Raw genomic sequence first — 21463 nt, forward strand, 5'->3', positions numbered from 1 at the left:
AATAACCTCAGATTTTTTCAGGTTTATTAGAAGAAGGTACAACTTTGCTGACTCGACACAACTACTCATCATCGTGTCTTCTTAAGTATTTATTTCAAGGCTATGGTCACCAACACAGAATTACTCACGAATAATTGACTTTTAAGTGCCGAGACAGCTATGTAGTCAGCTACAGTTAAAAGAATTAAAAGTCATTAGAAGCTACTGGACTGACATTGCTGATATTTCCTGTTGGATAAGCAAGCATTTTTATACAGAAAGAAAAGATTGTTCCAAGTCCATTATAACAGTCTATTTTGTGTCACAAGTTATGAGGAAAGATCAGCTAGAACACAATATGCAGTGATCCTTCCAAGAATTTTATCATAATGCTGGTAAACTTCTTGAGGCCTTCACAAGCAAGAAGTTCAGCTGTATTGTCAGTGTTGAATGCTTTAATTCAAAAAACAATTCTTCGTTCAGCTAAAGAAGACAGTGAAAATATCAGTGCTATTTTCCACACCTGTCCTGAAAAGATGAGCTGTGAGTATTATGTCATCTGAGTCCACTGCTGACACTCCATTTGCATTTGAAGCTGTACTGATCGCTAATAACAATGTCATATGTCAGGCAATCTGTTAGTATGTGTTTTCCAGCATACATGATAATATACTGTTCTCCTTTTCTGTTGCTGATTGCAATAATAACAGCTGGTTTTAACTTCTGTGGTACATCTTCAATTTTCCATACATTTAGAAAGAACTTTCACATATTGAGAAACATGTTCTGCAGAAACCTATTCAGTTCTTTTACAAAATACGCACTTTCTCAAAACACTAGGCTGCAGTTTAGAGTCAAGATGCTACTCATTGACTACTTCTGACTGATATTTTAACAAGGGGTAGTAGCAACTTCATGCAAAAAACAAGGAGATAGAACACTATGTACATGAATTCAAAGACAATGCTGTTACTTGGTACTCTGCACAACCCTTCAAAAATATTTTGAACATTTACACTTAGTGCTATACTTCATCTATATTTTTTATGTCAATATAAGAAAATTTCTGTTTTGTTTTAAACATACCTGAGAGAGATCCTTCCCGTTGAAAATACACGAAGCAAGAAATTCCCTACTGCATCTTTCAGAAAAGTGCTGGGAACAACAAGATAAAACCCAGGCGAAAGGTCACAGCATACATGCACTTCTCTATCATAGGAATGGCAGATGGTACCTACAACTGGAGGAGCAGAGAGGGTCTTTGGAAGGTTAAACCGTTTCTTCTCCACCTAGAATAGATGCATAATGATGTGTGGTGGTTTAGGAAAAATGAGGAGTTTTTAGTAAAACTAAAAATGATCAAATATTGTTTAGAACATTTCTAAACATGCATACATTTACAAAAGGAAACAAGTAAGGAGTATCAGCAGATAAGCTGAACATCAAAGAGGAGTAGGAAGAGTTAATATTCAGGAGGAGTAAATTTAGGAATAGTCTTCAAATAATCAGCCTGAAATGTCATGAACTAGTTTAGAACAGTCCCAAAAGTTCTGCTACTCAGCACTCAATGATAAGAAGAAAGTACTAGTCCACTAATAGTTTGTACAGACAATAACTGCATTGTGAGATGAACAGGATCATTCTAACGTATACCAGAGATGTAAAATGTGTGAACAGTTGAATCATATCAATGCTATAGGAAATGAATTATTTTACTCAGATGTTTCAGAAATGCTTTAAAACTTCTATTTGCAAAACGAAAAATGTCACTCCTGTATTACCTTCCACACATGCAATCCCACAGCCTGATAATTCTTCCCCTGTATGCCTTCAGTCAAAGACAGATTTTCCTCTGCTAAGTGAGTCAGACTTTGAATTCTTCCGGCCCAGTCAGCACTGTATTTCCTATGTTTCTGCAGCAGAGCAATGCACACCTCACTCTTTTCACAGACTCTCAACCAGAACTTAGGGTTGGTAGGGAAGCTGCTGTTGTTACGGCAGCCACCTGCAGACTGGCCTCTCACCCAGGATCCAAAAAGATTCTGCGAGTGATACAGCACTTTCTCTAACAAAATAAGAAAAACATTTCAGACACCAGAGGCTACTTAATTTTATACAACAGATATATGGTAGAGATCCCCCAGCCCAAGAAAACATGCTGTCATAACCTTGACACTTTCTCCAAGCAGATATTCATGACCAACATTTTGAAAGGCATGAGAATGAATGTCACAACTGGTAATGGCAGATTGATGACATGATTTTTACAACAAGAAACTGTTCCTAGAAATCTGAACTTCATCTCCCATCCAAAAAAAAAAAAAAAAAAAAAATCACAAGGCTGTCCAGAACAACAGCCTTCTAGATAGGGAACACTAATCTCTCAACAAACTAGCAAGTAACTAGATCTCTGAGAAATATCAACAACTCCTCTAAAGATCTTCAATTTCCTCTTGTTCCTCTATTCTTCCCAGGAGAGACAGAAAAGGCCTATGGATCTAAAGGAGAGGGCAAGACTGAGAAAGAGAAATTATGGTCTAGTTGCACCCATTTGCAATTCAAATTAGTCTTTCCCATTGACATAATGTTATTTGTATGAGAAAGATGTTTTCTCATACCACACCTGTATAGAGGCTCTGAAGTTGTCCTTCCTCATTGACTGGAAAGCCCATGGTAATCTCATCAAATTCCCTGAAAAATTCCTCTTCATCAACCCAGAATTCTCCCTCTTGGATCTGTGAGAGCAGTTCTGAGGTGACCACTGGATCTAGCCGGCTCCATCCTTGACCACTGCACATAAGGCAAAAGTTAACATTTAGTTCTTTGCCCAATAAAGTTCCATAAAATGTTCTATCAAGTATCCTATGGAGCTGGACAATAAGAAGAGGTTTCTTCATTTTATTGTCAAATACTTGCATTGAATATTTCTGTATACATGTTGCTAGCCAGTGAGAGGGATAATACAAAGTATGAATCACAACACATCAAAGAAAACTTAGAAACAACCTAACACCAGATTGGAAACAGCAGCATATTTCTAGGTGAAATAGCGACTTTGCTTACAACAGACAGTACAGTCCAAAGTGTGAGAGCAAAATAAAGATTTTAACAGTTGTTAAAAATAGCAACGAAAAAGTAAAACAAGCTGCACAATGACTGTTCTGAAAGAATTTTAATGCTGTGCAATGAACATAAAAAAAACCCACTCTCTGTATGAAGCAGCTGGTTATCCCCATGAATCTGCTGGGTAAGTCACGATAAACCAAGAATTTAAACAGTTCATTATTTAGGGCCCATTAAAAGATAGTACTTTCAACATTTTTGATTGTTTCGCTAACAACAAAGAAGAGTTCTGCACTTGAATAAAACAGGGCTCTAAGGCCACCCAATGAAATGCTATCCTCTTGCAACTACATGGCAACTTACTGTTTGGCAAAGAAACTACAAGAGACCAAGTGTATAACCAAAACTCTGCCAAAAGCAAAAAACATCAACTTAAGTCTCAATTAATGTGATTAAGCCAGGGAAAAAAAAACTATTTCTCTAAAATGTTTATTAACATGATCATATTGTTACCATATTTTAATGCTGAAAGCTTGCTCCTTGGGTCAAGAATTGCATGTTCTTCTGTATAGTCTAAATATGCTAACGCTTTTCAAAATAAGCTAGTGGAGTCTGCCCTTTCATTCTTGTTACTTTGCTATATGAACTGCTAAATATATTTCTGCATTTCCTTTAAAACAGATCTCTTCTTTATACCTACTCGATTCCAGCTTCTCCTACTCATATTAATCTACAGAAACAAGAGCACACAAGCAAAAACCACAAGCATCCTTCCTTCTGCTATGTTTTATTTTATACATACTCCTTTGCTTGTCTTCTGCAACTGAGACAAGATCAAATGAGAAGAGCCAAGTAAAGCTGAGCGACTACTTATAAGTCACAAACATCTTATGAGCAAAGATACTTAGATCAATTGCAGAACAACAAAAAAGCACCACAAAAATCAGAGACAGAAAATAAACCAACATATTGAAGTTTATCTCTACGAAAAGATATGATGCTTTGATAAACAAAAAAAAATTGTTATTGAAAAAATTTAGATTACCAGAACTAATAGATCAAAATGACCAGCCTTAGAACCAATGAGCTGTGTGAACTACCGTATGCAATCCTTTAGCGAGTTCAAGCTGAACTTCTCTGCTATAGCCTATTAGCAATATTTGCCTATGCAATATATAGGTATGCTTTGTGCTTCAGAACTTTCACAAATGATTTTCCAAATGAAAATAAACCTACTCACCCCTCACACCAAGGACCTCTCCAGCACCGCCTCCCCCAAGGATTTCGTATTCGTAGTAAGAAGATTTCCTTGCCTGACACGTCAGACAGATTCAACATGTCTATCACAATAAAGGCATGAAATTCTCCTAGTTCACTTGCACCTGAACAGAAAAGAAAACAAACAAACAAAAAGAGTATTTGAAAGTAAACAAAAGAACGTGCTCCATGTGTTACAATGAATGACGTTAAACTATCCTGTGAAAGAAGGCAATTTTGAGATAAAAGGAAGTTGTTTTTAAATCGGTATAAAAACAGCATAAAAAACCCCAAGCAGCTCATTTTAGTTGTGACTATATAGAAATAAAATAAATGAAAATTTTAAAGCGTATTAACTCACTACTTGATCTCAAACATCTACAAATTCTTGCTGCTGAAGTTCATTGGGGTTTTTAAGGTTGTTTTAGGTGCTTTTTCAGGCAGTGGGGGGTGCGCGTTTGTTTTTGAGAACTAATATTAATAAATTTAATATAATTTAATATAAAAAGCACTCCTCAAAAGCACCCTCCATCCTGAACTCAGTAACATCCTTAAATCTTTATTTACCCAAGGTTATATAAAATTGCACCATGAAACTCGTATGGTACTAGAATCAGCACTATGCATTTGCTGGCTGCCTTGTGCTCTGAACCCTGTTAAATAGAGACATTTACTTTAAAAATGTCTAGAACTTTACTATTACCTTGTCTGGAATTGAGGACTGAGCAGCTTATTACACACTGTTCCTTCAGATTCATTAATCTTCTAAACACTGCTTTCTCCAAAACCATGCCAGTCTTCTCTTTCTCCACGTTTCTTCCAGGGCCTTTCAGGGTCCATCTTTCAGCAATTCCTCCAGTCAGATCAACCAAAGCATCTGCCACCTGTCCTGCCCACAACTGTTCGTAAGATCCATGCACTCTATTAAAAAACAAACAAACAAACAAAAACAAAAAACCCAAGAAGATTCTACAAACAGCAGAATTAAAGAAACATGGTTCTTATGTACTTTCAACCCCACCTTATATCACAATCATGACTATACCCTACCTCATAACCCCAAGTAGGCAAGAGGAAGCACATACTATTTTATTTATACAGAATACAACATCTAAAGAATATGTAAGCGATCAGACATTACACCGTTTGATGGGAAGTTTATTACAATTCATTCCACCCTATACAGAAACTGCTCTGGTCTAGTACTAGTCATTTGTACCTTATTATCTGTGCACTACATCATCTTTCATGATATACTAACTGCATTCTGTATAAACAACATTTCCTCTTCTTCAATTATTCTTTGTTCACTCTGCACAATCAATCAGCGTAGCACTTCCTTCAACAATTTAAGTAAATCAAGAGACTACCCTACCTGATGCAGCAGATGCAAAAGATAGCAAAAGAAATCAAGACTATAATAGAATGGTAAGACAAGATAGAACGATAAGATCTCTACAGAAAGCAAACAAAGAATATTACCTTTCAAACCTACAGGGAAGATTTAACATGTATCTACAGTTGAATAAATTACTTCACACTTAAAGTCTTTTTCTGCCCTCTGCTGGCAACCACAGCATCTTTTGTCCAAGTTCTTTTGGACATTTGATATATCTTACCAGTGCACTTTGTTTCCAAATTGTTTTGTCCATCTGGACAGCGTTTTGATGGATGTGTCATAAAACGTAAAATAGCTGCATTTTCAAACACATTAACAACATGGTTGTTTCATCTCAAAATAATAAACTATCAAATTAAGCAAAAGAGCAATGAAACTCATACAACCAGAGCCTCAGCTAGCATAAGCTTACGTAATGTTGTTGCTTTCCATGAAAATATTTGCATGCTTTCTGCTTTTCATTGAGCCCTCAGCTGCCCTTAAACAGTGCACTAGCAAAACATTTCGCTTTAATAAATTAGATGACCAATGGATAGTGACTTAATGAACATAATTTGAATCCTGATAATTCATTGCAGCTCTTTCTTTTCATCATAATTCTCTCCCTAAGACTATCTTACCTCATATGCAACTAGAATCACACCTTACAGATCTACAGTTTAAAGAGAGACTTCTGCACAACCCAGTATGGGAAAGCTGGCAGCCATTGTACTTTATATTGAATAATACACAGTTTTATGCCCAAAGCATAAATAAGATAAAATAAGTAAGCAGAACGTATACAAGTATTGTACGTCCCTTTACTTCCCTCAATAACAGTGTTCACATACTTTGCATATGCTTTTTCCAACAGTGGAAGCCAAAACAAATCCTCTGTCTGACACTGGGAAAAGCAGAGTTTACCACCAAGGCAAGGCAAACGATCGTCGATGGTTACTTCCACCCAGTGTCCAAACTGCCAGACTCGACAAGTGAAACAGCCTTGATATGACTCATCTGTCCAGCTGGGCTGCCCTGGAGGGATTACCTAGATGAAAAAAGCCAAAATCAAGACAAATAATGAATTTTTTTTAAAAAAAAAAACAAAGCCAGTTTAAAATATGCTGAATATTAACTGTTTGTAATAATCACAGAAAAAAAAATCACAACAAAAACAGTAAAGCTAAGCATAACAAAACTGATATTCAGTTTTGAGGCCTAGGATTCAAGAGCAATATACAAATGTAAATTAGGTGAAGAAAACTTCTGAAATATGAAACAAGAAACTTCTCTATACCTTATTCAGTAGGTATTTACTCTTCTGCAAAGCTACACAGGCACACAGGAACCAACAATCTCCCAAAATTCCTTGTTTCACTTGCACATCCTGTGGATTGTTTGAAAATAACCGAGGAGTAGAACAAATGTCCTAAAATTAAAAGAAGGGGAGTTAAAGCCAAATCCTGCATGATAGTCTAAGGAAGTCTGTGTTTCAGGGAGCGGGAGGGGCTCCAGAGACCTCTCACAAAATAAGGGAGTTTTTACCTCTAGAACATTTCCTGTTCAGACACAGCCTAAGCAAGCAATAACAAATTACTGCCGTGTGGTGATTTTGCAGGTAACTTTATGTGAAGTAAATCTAGTTCCCACATGGATTTTAGTAAACAAATGTCACCAACAGGTGCAACCTTCAGAGAGGCACCAATAAGTGAAAGACAATTCATCAGCTCCTTGCTAGACATATGATCAAGTGCGATAGAACTGATACCATTCACATTGAACTGCACATCCCAAGTTACAAAAACCTCCAAATTAGCATAAGAGAAAAACCTTCCCTAGGGCAAATAAAAATATTTGCTACTTGGTAGCAAAAGAGGTAATTTCAAATGCAGAGTCCTGAACACTTAACTGGATCTGAAAGTGAATTTTTAAAATGGTTCTTCTCTCACTTGTAAACACTGCAAGAGATGGAAATTAACTGATCAGCCCTCAGTAGTAATTAAGGTGTAAGGTACAAAAGCAGAAAGTTGCACTGGGCTCCAGGAAGTCATTTGTTTGCCAATTCTATCTGATAATCAATAACTCTATCACTGTTCTACAGCCATGCCCAGATGCAGGGGAGAAAAACAATACCACTAAAAGACAACATACTTTTTTTCTCCGTTACATTTTTATAGCCTTTTTTTCCTGCCTCTACACAAAGACAGTATCATAAATACTTCACTTTAAATGAATGTACTGCAGAAATGCATTCTAAAGTTTTTAGCTCTTATGTGGCTTGCTCTGAAGGTTATCAAAGAAATCAACAATTGCAAAAAAAAAAAAAAAAAAAAGAGCAATATCCTTCCGAAAAACTCTAAAATCCAGTTATCTGTTTTCAAGAGTTATGCAATATGTTGAAAAATTTGGGAATAACATAATGCTATTTTTTAACTTCATATACATATTATTTGCATAATGAAATATACTTATGATAAAATATCTGAATTTCAACTAGTGCCAAGAAACTCAAAAGTTATACATCAGGATTTAAATCACACCTACAAACAAGCACCCAGACTTAAAAACTATGACATATATATTGTTAATACTGACATACATTGGTTTTATCACTTCTGTATTTTTAAACAATAAAAACACCCAGTAGCAGTCACTCAATGCTAAATACCATTTACTACCTTGAAGTACAGTTCTGCTAAAACCATGGGCTTTTATATCTTAAAACTCACCTTAGGTCTCAACCAAGATATCTCGCCTCTGAATTGAGCAAGCGGGGTACAATAATCAAAAAATATAGAGGTATCACTGGCTGGAAATGTGGGGTCTGTGTAAAGGTCTCTTTTCACGATTAATTGCTTTTTCTCTCCCAGCATTTTCAACACAATCCTAAGTAGCTTTGCCGGCTATTTCCACGACTTTACATTGCCAAGCACCAACCTAGAATGTAAATGAGCATTACTCGGGAACTGTAACTGAGAAACAAATAAGACAGATTTATTTAGGAACAGAAAGCCTCTCACTCTTTCCACGGAGCACCTTGAACCACGCCATTGCTGGCTTCTTTCAGCTCCTGATACCACCCTAGAGGTTCCCCGCTCTGCTGAAAAAGAGAAGAGGGTCTCAGAGGAGACCTACACCCAGGAGCCCACTTAGGTCCCTTTCCCCCCTCTACGCACACCCTCCCCACTAGGCCCCCTCCACCAACACCCCTCTCCTCACAACCGGCCCCAGCAAGGCCCCCTCCACACACACCTCCTGCTACCTACGAGCCCCCCCACGCAGACACCCTTCGCCACAACAGGCCTCAACCAGGCCACCTCCGCACACGTCCTCCCCCACCCCCGGCTACCACAAAGCCGCCCCCAGCCATCTCCTCACCGCGGGGCACGCCCCGCCGCCATGCCCGAGGCGGCCGTTACCGCGGCAACGCCGGACACTCTCACCACCCTCTCAGCCTCTTGTCCAGCCCAGAGGTAACGGATCGCACCGCCGGCCAATGAGAAGGCGGCAGGCGAGCACGTGGTGCACGCACCACCAATGGGGCGCCGCCGCGGCATGCGGAGCAGGGAAGGGGCAGGTCCCAGCGTGCCCCGCGCCGGGCGGGCCCAGCCCGCGGCCGCAGCTGGTTCTGGCGGGGGTTGCGGGCACCCCAAGGCTGAGGGGAGCCAGGTCAGCGGGGCACCCCGGGATTCACGGGCCCAGGCGGTATTCCGTGCTCAGAAGTACCTGGAAGAAACTGGATATTCTCCTCCTCAGAGTTGGAGGAGGAAAGCTTAATGGTCACCTGAACAGCTCTTAGAGGCTGAGGAAGACAAAACCAAACTATATTTTCATGAAGCTCCTGACACAGAAAGTCAGAGAAATTGTTGACCCTCACGAAGTGGTTTCCCGAGACCGTGTCAAAGATCACATTTTCAGATAGTTTATCACTGAATAATTGTCCAAGGGCTGAACTGACAAAAGGAAGTATGCCGCTTCTCCTGCTTTGATAGCTACTGCTGCCTAGTGAAATAGAAAGGAACAAATATATTAAAAAACACTGACTTGCTATAAACAAAGAAGAACAATGACAAAGGAAAGAAACACAGAAGTACAAGGCCCCTTGCAGGCCACCCTTCAGCAAACCACTGCTAGTTCCAAGGTCTTTGGGCCAGGTCAAGGCATACTGAAGCAGGCCGCTTTCTTTTTCATATTTGGGCCTTTTATGTTAGTGTTTCTCAAGAAATTCAAATGTGGACAAGTAAACAGGCTGCTCAGCCAGCATGAGAGGAAATGATGTTTACCAAAAAAGCTGGTTTTCACACTCACCTATAACGATGGGTTTGAGTCTAAGGGTTGTATCACCTGTCCTTGGGTAGAGAGGTTGTCTTAATGAGAGCGCTCTACAGAAAACACTGCTCTGATTCGTTTCTATCAGAAATAAATGCAGAAATCCTCCTCTCAAACCTCTGCCTTAGCAGAACGGAAATACTCGCAGGTAACTGCAGTAGCTGTCCAACCACCGACTGATCCAGAAACACATTCTCTGCTCCTTGCTTACGCCCGTCATACAGACACAAGGCTTCTCCATTGCATACAGCAAATTTAATCAACAGACTTCTGATGTTCGAGTTTTCACCCTTTCAGGAGCAAAGCAAACATTGCCGTCAGTAAGAATAAGGACCCCTCTTGTCTATGGGTCATGCAAGAGAGCTGCAGCTGCACAAGCTGCAAGACACAGGAGAGGTCTGTTGGGGGAGGGAAAGGGAAAAAGAAAGGCCTCTGTCTCAGGAACAGCGAGGCTCTCATCTGTGTTATTTCACCCTCGCTGCTTTCTTTAGGAAACAGCTATCACAGATCACAACTGCATAAATTCCATTAAAGGACAGATTCTTGAAAGCAGTATAAATGTTGAGCTCTAACTGTCAATATAGTAGATCTGACGTGGAACAGTGAACTAGTTAAACATGTAACAGTATTTATTTATGATGCTATTAGAAGAAGGGAAGACATGGACATTTTCTTGGTCTCTACAATATCTGACATGCTTTCCTTGCCCCGCTGCAAAGTTGGCAATGGGCAAATTCATCCATTACGCAGCTGGCGATGTTTTTTCTGTTAGCCCCAAACTCTTTGGAACAAAAGCAGCAGAGAATTTTCTCTATAACCTCTTGGAAATCCTGCTGGATTAAACTATTCCTGAAGACAGAAACACGGGTCTATTTAGACAGTAAGCCTTGAAGAGAATATTTTAAGACAAAATGACACTTGCTTTTTTGTCAATCTGTTTCTCAGTGCACGTTACATAGGTGCTTCACCTCGCATTTCCTTGTAAAAGTGGAAAGCAGACACCGAGAGGCTGAATCCAGTTGCTATGGAAATTTAAACAGTTAAAAGGGATTTGCATCTAGTTAAATAGCCAGCTCATTTCCATGTGAATGAAGACTATCCTTTGACAGCGTAGTATTTGGTATTTTCATTATCGTTTTCCAGTTTTTGGATTTCACCAACAACTCCAGGTACAAGGAGATGGGTAAAAGTGATCCAAGCAGTGGTGGTTGGGCCCAACATGAGTGTTTGTTTCTGCAAACTCTGACACACAGAAGTTCTTCATACTGCACCGGGGAGCTCTTCCAATTCTTTGGATCCTGATACGACGTTTAGGACGGCTCAGGCTTAGTCCCTGGAATACCACTGGGCTGACAGTGGTCAGAGCTGTGAGAGAGGAGTAGCATAGAATGTCATTTTGCTTAAGGGAGATTTTGGAAGGAGTATCTGGGGTTTATGCTCAGAAAAGCATGGTATGGAAGAAGTCTCTGATGGTTTTCATCAGCCAGCCAGAAGCAGCCTGATATGGCAGTGCTCTCTTCAGCTACTTCTTCCAGAAAGACAGAGTGGCTTGGCCTGAGGGAGACTCCCATTGCTAGATAAAGATCTCCCTCATTACCTCAGGCACACCCAGAGGTAGAGCACAGCTCAAACTTCCATGCTGGCTACCACAGCACACAAGAACAAGGTGGTACAAGACCCCAAAATTAAAACAACGCACAAAGCTGATGTTTCCCTAGGTCATACACGGAATGTCAACCAGTTATTATGACTTGACTTAATCCCAGTGACACTTTCCATCATTTCATAAGAGCGTGAAGAATACCCCATCTCCCATCCTTTCCTATCATCTCCCACTCTTCCTTAAGACCCTGCATCTCAGTAAGTATGCTTTTGGAAAAGGAACGAATGCTGTGCAAAACCCATCAATGCCATTTCTTAAATTTTAAAGAGAGACTCGTCTCTAGTATATTAGAACATCTTCCTTGTGAGGCACAGAGCACGCTATGTTCAACATAATCCTAATTCTCTTGACAAGAAATCAGAAGTATAAGACTTGAGTTTTGCAGCGCAGAAGGTGCATGCACATAGAGAAGGAGTGAGGGGAGATGTTTACACAGGCTCAATCATTTAATGCAGCCAGCTAGTCTCCCTCTGTATAGAGTGAAAAGAAAATGTCACCTCCAGACTATGGAATAGCTTTTCTCTACTGCCCTTTATCTATAAAAGGTTGCCATGTCCATGTAAGCCATGTTCTAAATGGTGCCCAAATTACTGTTGTAATTAATGAAAGAACAGGATAAATCCACAATACTAATAAAAAATTCTTTTTAAGTTGGTGCAGAATAGACAGCAGCATTTGAGGTAATTTTTGAGAAATAGTGTGCAGTTCTGGCAATTTCCACTTTAAAAGGATGCTGAAACATCATGCTCCACCCCAGAGCTAAAGCAATACATGAAGTGTGGAAAACATACCTTGCAGCAAGAGACCAAACAACTCAATCTGTTTTCTCTAAGAATTAAGAGGTACTTACATGGGAAAGAGGTTAGTAACAGTAAGCAGTTTATGTTTCGCAAACCAGTAGTTTCAAGAGCTGGAAGCTGAAACTAGACAAATCCAAACTAGAAATTAGGTATGCAGTTTTAGGAGTGTATGTAATCAAAAGCGAGAACAACTTACTTGGGGCTTCAACTAATTCAGTGTAATTTAAATTGGGTCCTCCCAACAGAAAAATAATTCTGTGTCTCAGAGAATAGTGGCTTGATAAATCTCACTGTGACTTCTACTGTGGTTTATTTTATACACAGAGGCTGATATTGTGATCATGACTTCAAGCTTTTATCAATCTATAGTAAAAAGTGTGAAAACAAGTGTTATGTCATTTAAGTGTTGACTGTATTGTGTTATTTTATCTTTGGACAAACACAAACAGGGAAAACAGGCTGAAGAAGTGTACTTGACCTAAGGGAATTGTGCACTACACGTGCTTAGTATAGATGCACAGAAGGTCCTGTGTTATTCAAAAAAGGCAACAGCCAAGGTCACTGCAGTGCGAGAACGTGAGAAAGTTTGGGTTAAGTCAGAATGTTTGGGATGCTTGCTAGACTTGTTCTTGATTAATAGAGTGCATGGTTAGGATGCTGCAATGTATCATGACAGCAAATTTACTGATGCAAGCTTAATAGAGTAATACGTGTAGCTAACCAGAATTATACTTAACGTATTAACTAAAGTGGCTATGAAATGCTAAAAAATTAAGTTAGTAATATTCCATTTTATTAAAGGGTTTGGCTCTTCAGAGCTTTCCCACAAGTGGTATTTCTGGATCCCATGTTGCCCTGCTCAAGGCTGCAATGAAATAAAGTAATAGCTTTCATTTTCAAAATTAGGAAGATAAGGTTATCTCTTGGCATCTGCTTAAATAAAACTGATTTACTGTACTAATCTTACTTTAACAGATCAGAAATGAATATACCAAAGATAAGGCACATAAATAGTTTCTATTTAATCTCAGTCTAATTTGCCTATCAATGTGAAGTCTACTACAAATCAAGACAGAAAGTAGCCTGAAGCATTAACTTATTTTGTGTCAACAAAAGGAAGGCTTATCTCCACAAACTTGCTGCCAATTTTTTGTCTCTTCAAAATAAAAATGCACTTCTTGCTCACAGGAGGAGTACCTGTGAAGTAAGTACCTGAAGAAGGATGCATGGAATACTTTCAACAAATCTTGCTTTGTTTCTGTGTTTCAGAGAACAAGTCTTATGAAAATATCCATCTGATGGGCTCTCACAGGGATGAGAGCAGAAACACTGACTTAAATCTCATGTTCTTTAATCAGGAAACAGTGTGTTAGTTCAGCCAGCATTTCCCTGCTCTGATGCACGTGTATGCAAATACACAGCTGATCTGATATATTTCAGTCAGTTGTAGTAACAACAGGTAATATTTACTTTTGATTATTTGCTTTTGCCACCTCTCCAACTTCTTGCTGTGCAGCTTATAAATAGCTTCCAAACTCCATGAATGCTACAGTCCAGAAAAGGACAAAACAAAGACAACGTACCAAGTTAGCTCTTCCACGCATCTATAGCAGGAACGCTGAAAAACAGCCCAAAAGGCTACACTTGTCACAAAGCTTAGTTTAATTTGACAATCATCATAAGGCATCCATGTAAATTAAAAATTCCCACCAGGGTCACATACATTCTCCCACAAAATAAAACGTGTTAAAACAGAGGCCTGGGATTCCAAAAAGATGCTAGTGGTTACTGGTCTTGGCCAGGCTGCTGTTGCTGGCAGTGGGGTTCAGGAGACGCAGCACCAACAGTGGCAACCCAGAAAGTGGAAAGTCAGCTTGCACAAATCTCTTTCAATAGAACAACAAATAAAAAGGAAACAGATTTGTGCAGAAAACATCATTCTCCATCCTTTCTGGGAAAACAAAACAGAACGAAAAAGATAATCCCATTCAAGGAGCAAAGCACAGGGCTTGGAGTTCTGAAGCCCAACAATGCTGATGGCCCATTTCGAAAACTAATGAAGCGCTTCAGAGGCCTGAGTTTATTATTGCTTTATCCCAGTTCAGCCCAGGCTAAGGCTACGGTGAAGTCCAAATTAATTTAAAGCCAGAAAATGCAGATCCAGTAACAGCACCTAAGACCCCATCCACACATGGGTGTAAACAGATTCTTTTGGTGAAAAAAAAATTCTCCTGAATTTCCCGTCTTCCTGTGCTATGTAGATCCCCATAGCAGGGCTAAAATTTGCCCCAAAGTATATGACAGATTCTCTCTCACATCTCCTTTAGCTGAGCCTCTTTCAAATGTTTCACCTTTTATTCAAACTAGTCCTCTGTCCTGGTGATACATCAGCTCAGAGATGCTTCCTGGGAGCTCACCGAGAGGCACAGCTACCCGCAGATTAAAAAGAACATGGCACAGAGTCTACGAACCATCACCTGTACTCTGTAATACCCAGTGATGCTTTGCCCTCAGCTTCCTGAGACCAAATGGTGCAGACTGAAGAGAGCGTCTCCCCATCTTGCATGCCTGGCCAGTGATCAAGAGAAATAGCATGCTGTGTAAATGAAATGGCATCTTACCACCACCACCACAAGTCAGAAAACAGACTTGGGTAAAGCGAGGCTTAAAAATTTCACATCAGACCATCGTATGACAGGGCAACTGTTATTCAGGCAAACGTTATTCAAGGCAGTAAAATTTTAGCATGGATATCTCCATGGTTGACTTACCCAACATATGCTAGGGATCTTTTAAAAAAATTAAATTAAAGGTCCTGTTAATTCTTCCAAAAGGACAGAATAGAAGACACACAGTGCATCTGATGAACGCACGTGCTACACATCCTAACACACTAACAAAGGTTGCAGCTAGACTTGTCAAAACAGTTAAAAAGATTTAGGCATCCAGCTAGTACCAGAATTGATGGCATTTGGGCACCTAAATTTAACTTTTTTGAAAATTCAAGCCTACACATTTCTTTATTGCTTGTCCCATTGAGTGCAAAGGGAAAACTGAGAGGGTAGGGTTAACTACAGAAGGATTTCAAATCCATCATAAGGTTTCCCTGCTCTTTTATATATATATTTATATATATATAAAAAGCATTATTATTATTTAGCCACCTGGGGGCAGGGGGGAACAGGAGCTATTTAAAATTAGTTTCTTAATTATTTAAGCATTAGTCCCCTACCTCCCAAATCACAATATCTCTGTCACATTAAGGAGCATAACATGAAAACATGTTTGCTGCCACTGACAATTCCTGAGTCTCTCCTTTGCAGAACTTCAGCCCAAATATCAGGATAACGGCAGCTTGACACATATACACTCCCCAGCAACATACACACAGCAAGTAGGACATGCCTCAGTGGCCTCAGACAAAAAAGGAAAAAGAAAAAAAAAAAACCAAACCACCAACCAACAAACTTGGAGAAACCATCCAGAAGAGCCTCAGGAAGGGGAACTACCCACTTTCCATGGAGAAGCAACTGCCCAGGAGTCCCTGCCCAGTATGAACTGAATCAAAATAACCATCCCACAGCTGAAGGAGATCTCTGAAACCTGGCAGTGTCACACGCTGGATACTTGAAGGCACATTTGCTTTGTGTTTTGGGAGAGAAATCCAGTTACAACAACACACTGCAGCTGCAGGGCTGAGGAAAAGGAGGCGACACTTGGTATCCTTCCTCTGTTCCTGTCCCCATTTTCAAGCTTCATGGCTGGCATGAGCTGGTGATCTAAGCAGACACATTAACATCCCTGAGTGAAATGGCACCATTTGTGGCCTCTGAGACTTTGTCCTCAAGCACCATTGCTGGTGTGTCTGTAGTGACTGCTGTAGTGTCTATGGCAGGAAGAGGATTCAAGCCCTGTGATAAGATTTGTTGGATGGTTTTCCGCAAATTGGGGTGCAGCTGGTTTTGGGTCTGGTAAAAAATTTCTAAGGCAAAAGACTTGAGGGTGCCAGTGCAAAGGTCCTCATAAAGTGGAATTGTGTACATCCGAGACATCTGCAAAAAAGGAAAACTGGATAATATCACTTCAATAAAAGCCAAGAGGTTCAGTTCTTCTACAGCTACACTCTAACAGCCCTGACTGACTTCAGATTGGAGACAAGCAACACATTTCTTCAAAAGACAGCCGAGTCTAGTCTAAATAAGTTTAATGCAAAGATTTTTATGAATTATAATAAAAAACCCTTTGCTCTCTAAGACTGAGCTATTTCCACAAATAACAGAACTATTTTTAAAAGGCCAAGGAGAAGAGGCCACAGTGAACACATGCATTAACGTTTTGCTCCTGCACAATAAAAACTACTGAAAGGAATTCGACAGCCCTAGCCTCGCTTGAAGTGAAAATATTCAAACAATTACATGATTTAGTAGTGTCAAAATTTCTAGTCTGGAAAAGCCAGGGCTGCTACAAAGCAACACAAAAAATGCACCGGGCAGAGCTGGGACAAGGGTATTGAGTTAGACTAGAAAAGCAGAGACTATCTGTAGGCATTTCAAATTACATCTGCCCATTCCTCCCCACCCGCTAGCAGGTGAGCCATGCTCGGCCCCTTCGCAACACACCTGGTCTACACTTGGCCAGGAAGCAGAAGTTCCAAGGTCTTTCACGTCGCATGTCTCATGCACATGTCTCATGCACTGAGAGGTGCAGTGATTTTAATCCAGCAGTTAGTACCTGGTTTTCCAAGAAGCGACGGACTTTGTAAAGGTCTGGATAATAGTCATTTCGGACTACAATCTGCAACCAGCGGATACGGATTTCTGCATTCATGGAGTCCAGCTGAGAGGAGTAACATTCCGAAAGCTTTTTTATCACCTCTGAAGAGAGCACATACACAGAGAAAGAACTATGACCTATTTTGTCAAGTTTGAGGTCATCAGAGAATAACGAATGTTAAAATCACAGAATCATAGAATGGTTTGGGTTGGAAAGGACTTTTGAAGATCATCTAGTTCAAGCCCCCTGCCATGGGCAGGGACATCTTCCACTTGATCAGGTTGCTCAAAGCCCCATCCAACCTGACTTTACGTGAATGATAAGGTCAGTGTTGCATGGGGCTCTTTAGAATTCAATTCATTCTTCCAGGAATACTTTTCCACTATCCTGATAGAGTACTCACCATGTGGCAGTGGTGACCCATCCAGTAATCTGTCCAAGAAAAGCACGGTTTGAAACGTTCTCCATTTAGTGAGGTCAACACTGCTGGCAGCAGCAACAGAGTCCAGAGGCTCTGTGGTCCAGAGTTTGAAGAGCATCTCCACTGGTCTGGTCAGACTGGATCCCTGAGATAAGTCTGGCTCAGCTAACGGAGGTCCTGTAGCATTGAGCCAACGTTCAAACTCCAGTCCTGGAATGAGGAGCACCAAAAATGTCGAGCAGGAGTCTCTGCAGGTGGCTTGGCTGCCTCAAGGTTCAGGACTGCTTCTAGCACAGTTAAGAGAGGTTCTAACAATAGCAAATCAGACCAACCTATAGTTACAGCGACATAACAGTCTTAGCAGTCTCATCAGGCTAGCCTACGCTACATCTGGAAGAGTGCCAGCAACACCTCTGCCAAATTTAACCATGAGTTTTCTAGAGTTCAACATTACAGTGAGTAAGTACAAGAAACACACACACTCTTAAGACAGCCAGCCTGACAACTATCTATGATCAAACTATGTTCTAATATAAGATTTTTTGTGCATGCATTTCTCAGAATTTCGAGGAAGAATGAAGAAAAAGGGGAAAACCCGCTTCATTAAAAAAAAAAAAAAAAAAAGAAGTGGCAAGAGGGCTGACTAAACTCTTCCTACCCACCAGCAAAACCAAGCAATTTTAAATTTATTTATACAATTAATAACTAAAACAAACAGACAAAAAGTTTATCCACAAGTGTTAGGGCTAGCAGAGCCTGATTTCCAAAAGAGCTCTTCCCCTTGACCCTTCACCACCTCAGCACTTTCCTAACCCTTGGCAATACTTCCCGTTCCACACCATCTACCCTAAAACTCCTCTCTATTGCATCCCCTGAATATTAGCCAGGCAAAAGTTAGCCCTTTCTGTGGTTAACTCATTAGCCAACCAGTGGGCCAAATAAAACACACAACTGCTGAGGTCATGCTGCAGCTTTTCCCACAGTAGGATCACTCATCTACATCTCTCCACAGGCAGTTTCCACAAAGCCTATAGGAACGTAGTATCCGTAAGAGCTATACTCCACTGCCGGTCTGGTTTAAACTGACCAATGGGTTCAATAATTACTTGCAAGGATGGACACATAGCAGGATAACATTAGTCTCATTTCTTTAAGCAAGTGGGCTAATAAGCACCTCGTAGATTACAGACCTTTCATAAATCCACCAAGAGCTATAAATAGGGGATGTAAGGGAGAGTGAACCATTATGGAAGAGATTTTATATGCATGGATAGGACCTTGGGAAAAGTTACAGTTCTCAAAGCGTGCTTTCTGTAATTAAAATAGATGAAATTTCAAAGCGTGTTCACCTTTTCCTTGCATTTGAGCATGTGTAAATCTCACACGCACTGATCATTCTGTCTGCAGTGTGAAAGATGAGTTAATGAGAAAGTTAACTGAGGGCCACTCAGCTAATTAATGCCAAAATTGTCAGCAATTTAAGTTGTTCTCATTCCCCAACATGGAGACAGTAACAATAAATCACAACTATTTCTATCACGAATGTCTGGCTGTTGCCAAAGGGTTTTGGTTGCCTTAGCATTTTCTTATGCATCCTCCAAACCAAGCACAAAAATTATCATCAAGATTTTCTACAGCGTTTACAGTTAACTAAGTAATTTTCCTACCTGCTTTGCTCTCAACACATTGCTCTTTCAGCTCTGGAAAAAAATTCAGGAAGGAATCCAGAAGATCTTGAGCCACAACGCTGGTAAATTTGTACTTCTCAATGTAGGCCTGACCCAGTAAAAACAATAAATTATGGTTAGGAGAAAGACAACTTCCTTTCGATGTAGAACCACTGCATGCAATTAAAGAGATGGAAGAGTGAGAACAAGTATTTGGAAGGTTTAAAAAAAAAAAAAAAAAAAATATCAAGAAAAACATTCTCCCTCCTCCCCCAAGATGAGAAAAGCACCGTAACAAGAAAAAAATTGGGTAGCTGCAAATACATTGACAGCTGAGTACAGGGTTTTTTTTTTGATACAGATCACAGATACATTAACGTATCAAGGGCAGGAAGGTGTCCTCGTACTTAACACTAGTGGAAAGTCAGAATACAGCTGGCCACTGTATTATTCACTGATAGATTATGGACTAAAGTCATACTTACAGAACTAAAGAGAAAGATGGAATGGGGGATGGACGGGAAGAGGAGATGAAAAACATGCATGCAGCAAAAAGAAAAAGCAATGAGTTGTGTCACTTTTCAAAAACAAGTCAATAGCTGACATAATTTTCTATAGGTTTTGCAAATGTGCTCCAAGGCACCAAACCTGCCCCAGTATAGGAAACCATGCCCTTTGTCACCCTGGCTGAAAAAACACAAGCTAATACTTTTTAGTAGTGAATGAAATCACATTGTTCCAGTCACAATCAATCTATGCTGGAACAGCTCTCTAATTATTTGGAGGACAGAACAAGAGGTAACAAAAATGTACTACTACTCTGTATTTGGCACCTCATAAGCTCAGAATCTGAGATGAAAGAAGAGCATGAGCACATTCACTTACGAGAAACCTCACAGAAAGAATTATCTAGGTTGACAGTAAGGCCTACACCATTCTTCCATTTCAGACACACTTGTATTCAACTTTACCCCTATCAATTAGCCACAGTGACAAAACCTGAAAGAAAAAAAGAAAAAAAAAAAAGCAGCTCTAAATCTCAAGAGAAACACATGCTTATTCACACTCACTCTTAGGAAGGAGTCAAAGTGTCTTGGGTCACCACAGAGCTGGGACAGGTAGTAAACAAAGCAGTAGCCTTTCTCATAGGTGAAGAGGTTCATTAAATTACTAGGATTTACACCTGAAAGGAGAAGACAACAATGTTATAAGACACTCTAATGAGGACACTAATTTCCAACCCTTCCAAGTACACAGATCCCTCAGAGATCACCAAGTTGAGATGTAGTGACTTAAAAACCAAACAAGCCTGTTGTCAGTACATTTAATTTACTGCAGTAAATTAAATGGAAGCAGTCCAAACACACAGGCCGGGGGGGAGAGGGGGAGGGAGGGAAAAATCAATCATTGTAAGCTAAGTATTAATTCCCAATGGAACAAGTCACTTCAAATTAGAAGTCACTGAAAACACACCTGACATTTGAAGACAAATCTTTTTTTTCTTTTTTTCCAGTGCCAAACTCAGGGAATCACCATACCACAAATTTTTAAAGATATCAATGTAAGGTAATCACTACTTATTCCTTTTTTGAGACTTCCAACACATGCTTTTCCATTCCATTTGGTTCCAATATCATCTCCACTTGCATTTTAGGTTGGTTTAAATATCAGCTAGATTGAAGACTGCTTCACACCTCCAATGGTGACCATAGAACTAGAGAACTATCAATGAAGAAGACACACGATGCTGGAGTGCAGACGTGCATCTGGCTCAGGGGATAACCAAACAGCCTCTGCATAGCTGACTCAACAGGAGAGCGAGTACATATGTTTATCTGTATGCTTATGCATACATACATAGTTCTTACATGAACACATAAAAAGAGGAACATTTAATAGCACAGGATTTTATATGACGTTTCCAAATACTTTCATTATAAACTACTTTATTTTACATATTCAGAAGCACAAAATCACACAGCTTTCAAGGCAGTTTTTCACTCTGTTTCTACTCAGTGAATCTGTTCTGTTCTTAAACAAAACAATATTTATAAAGATGAATTAGCCAACTTTGAAGAAAACTTAAAGGCAAGTTTCCTTATTTACTTTTAGACTGGTTTACAAATCATATTT

At 39.8% G+C, this 21463-nt stretch overlaps 1 protein-coding gene across 29 annotated transcripts in view; it reads right to left on the minus strand.

Moving 5' to 3' along the window:
- Positions 1–21463, minus strand: part of ABCC5 (ATP binding cassette subfamily C member 5) — a 94340-nt gene that overhangs the window by 6955 nt on the left and 65922 nt on the right. For 10 of the 29 annotated variants that reach the window (XR_012674652.1, XM_075157206.1, XM_075157210.1 and 7 more), the window contains 11 exons: positions 20401–20513; positions 19331–19439; positions 17646–17873; positions 17201–17343; positions 6975–7106; positions 6529–6725; positions 5003–5220; positions 4283–4424; positions 2603–2769; positions 1761–2044; positions 1066–1268 (listed from right to left, as the gene is read on the minus strand). Coding sequence is in view for 18 of the 29 variants with exons in the window: in XM_075157206.1 (XP_075013307.1) it covers positions 1066–1268; positions 1761–2044; positions 2603–2769; positions 4283–4424; positions 5003–5220; positions 6529–6725; positions 6975–7106; positions 17201–17343; positions 17646–17873; positions 19331–19439; positions 20401–20513 (1936 nt within the window). In the remaining 11 variants the exon portion in view is untranslated. The other 19 variants (XM_075157214.1, XM_075157220.1, XM_075157213.1 and 16 more) reach the window with 18 other exon arrangements.

Source organism: Calonectris borealis, chromosome 9 (genome assembly GCF_964195595.1).
Source record: "Calonectris borealis chromosome 9, bCalBor7.hap1.2, whole genome shotgun sequence".
Taxonomy (NCBI): domain Eukaryota; kingdom Metazoa; phylum Chordata; class Aves; order Procellariiformes; family Procellariidae; genus Calonectris; species Calonectris borealis.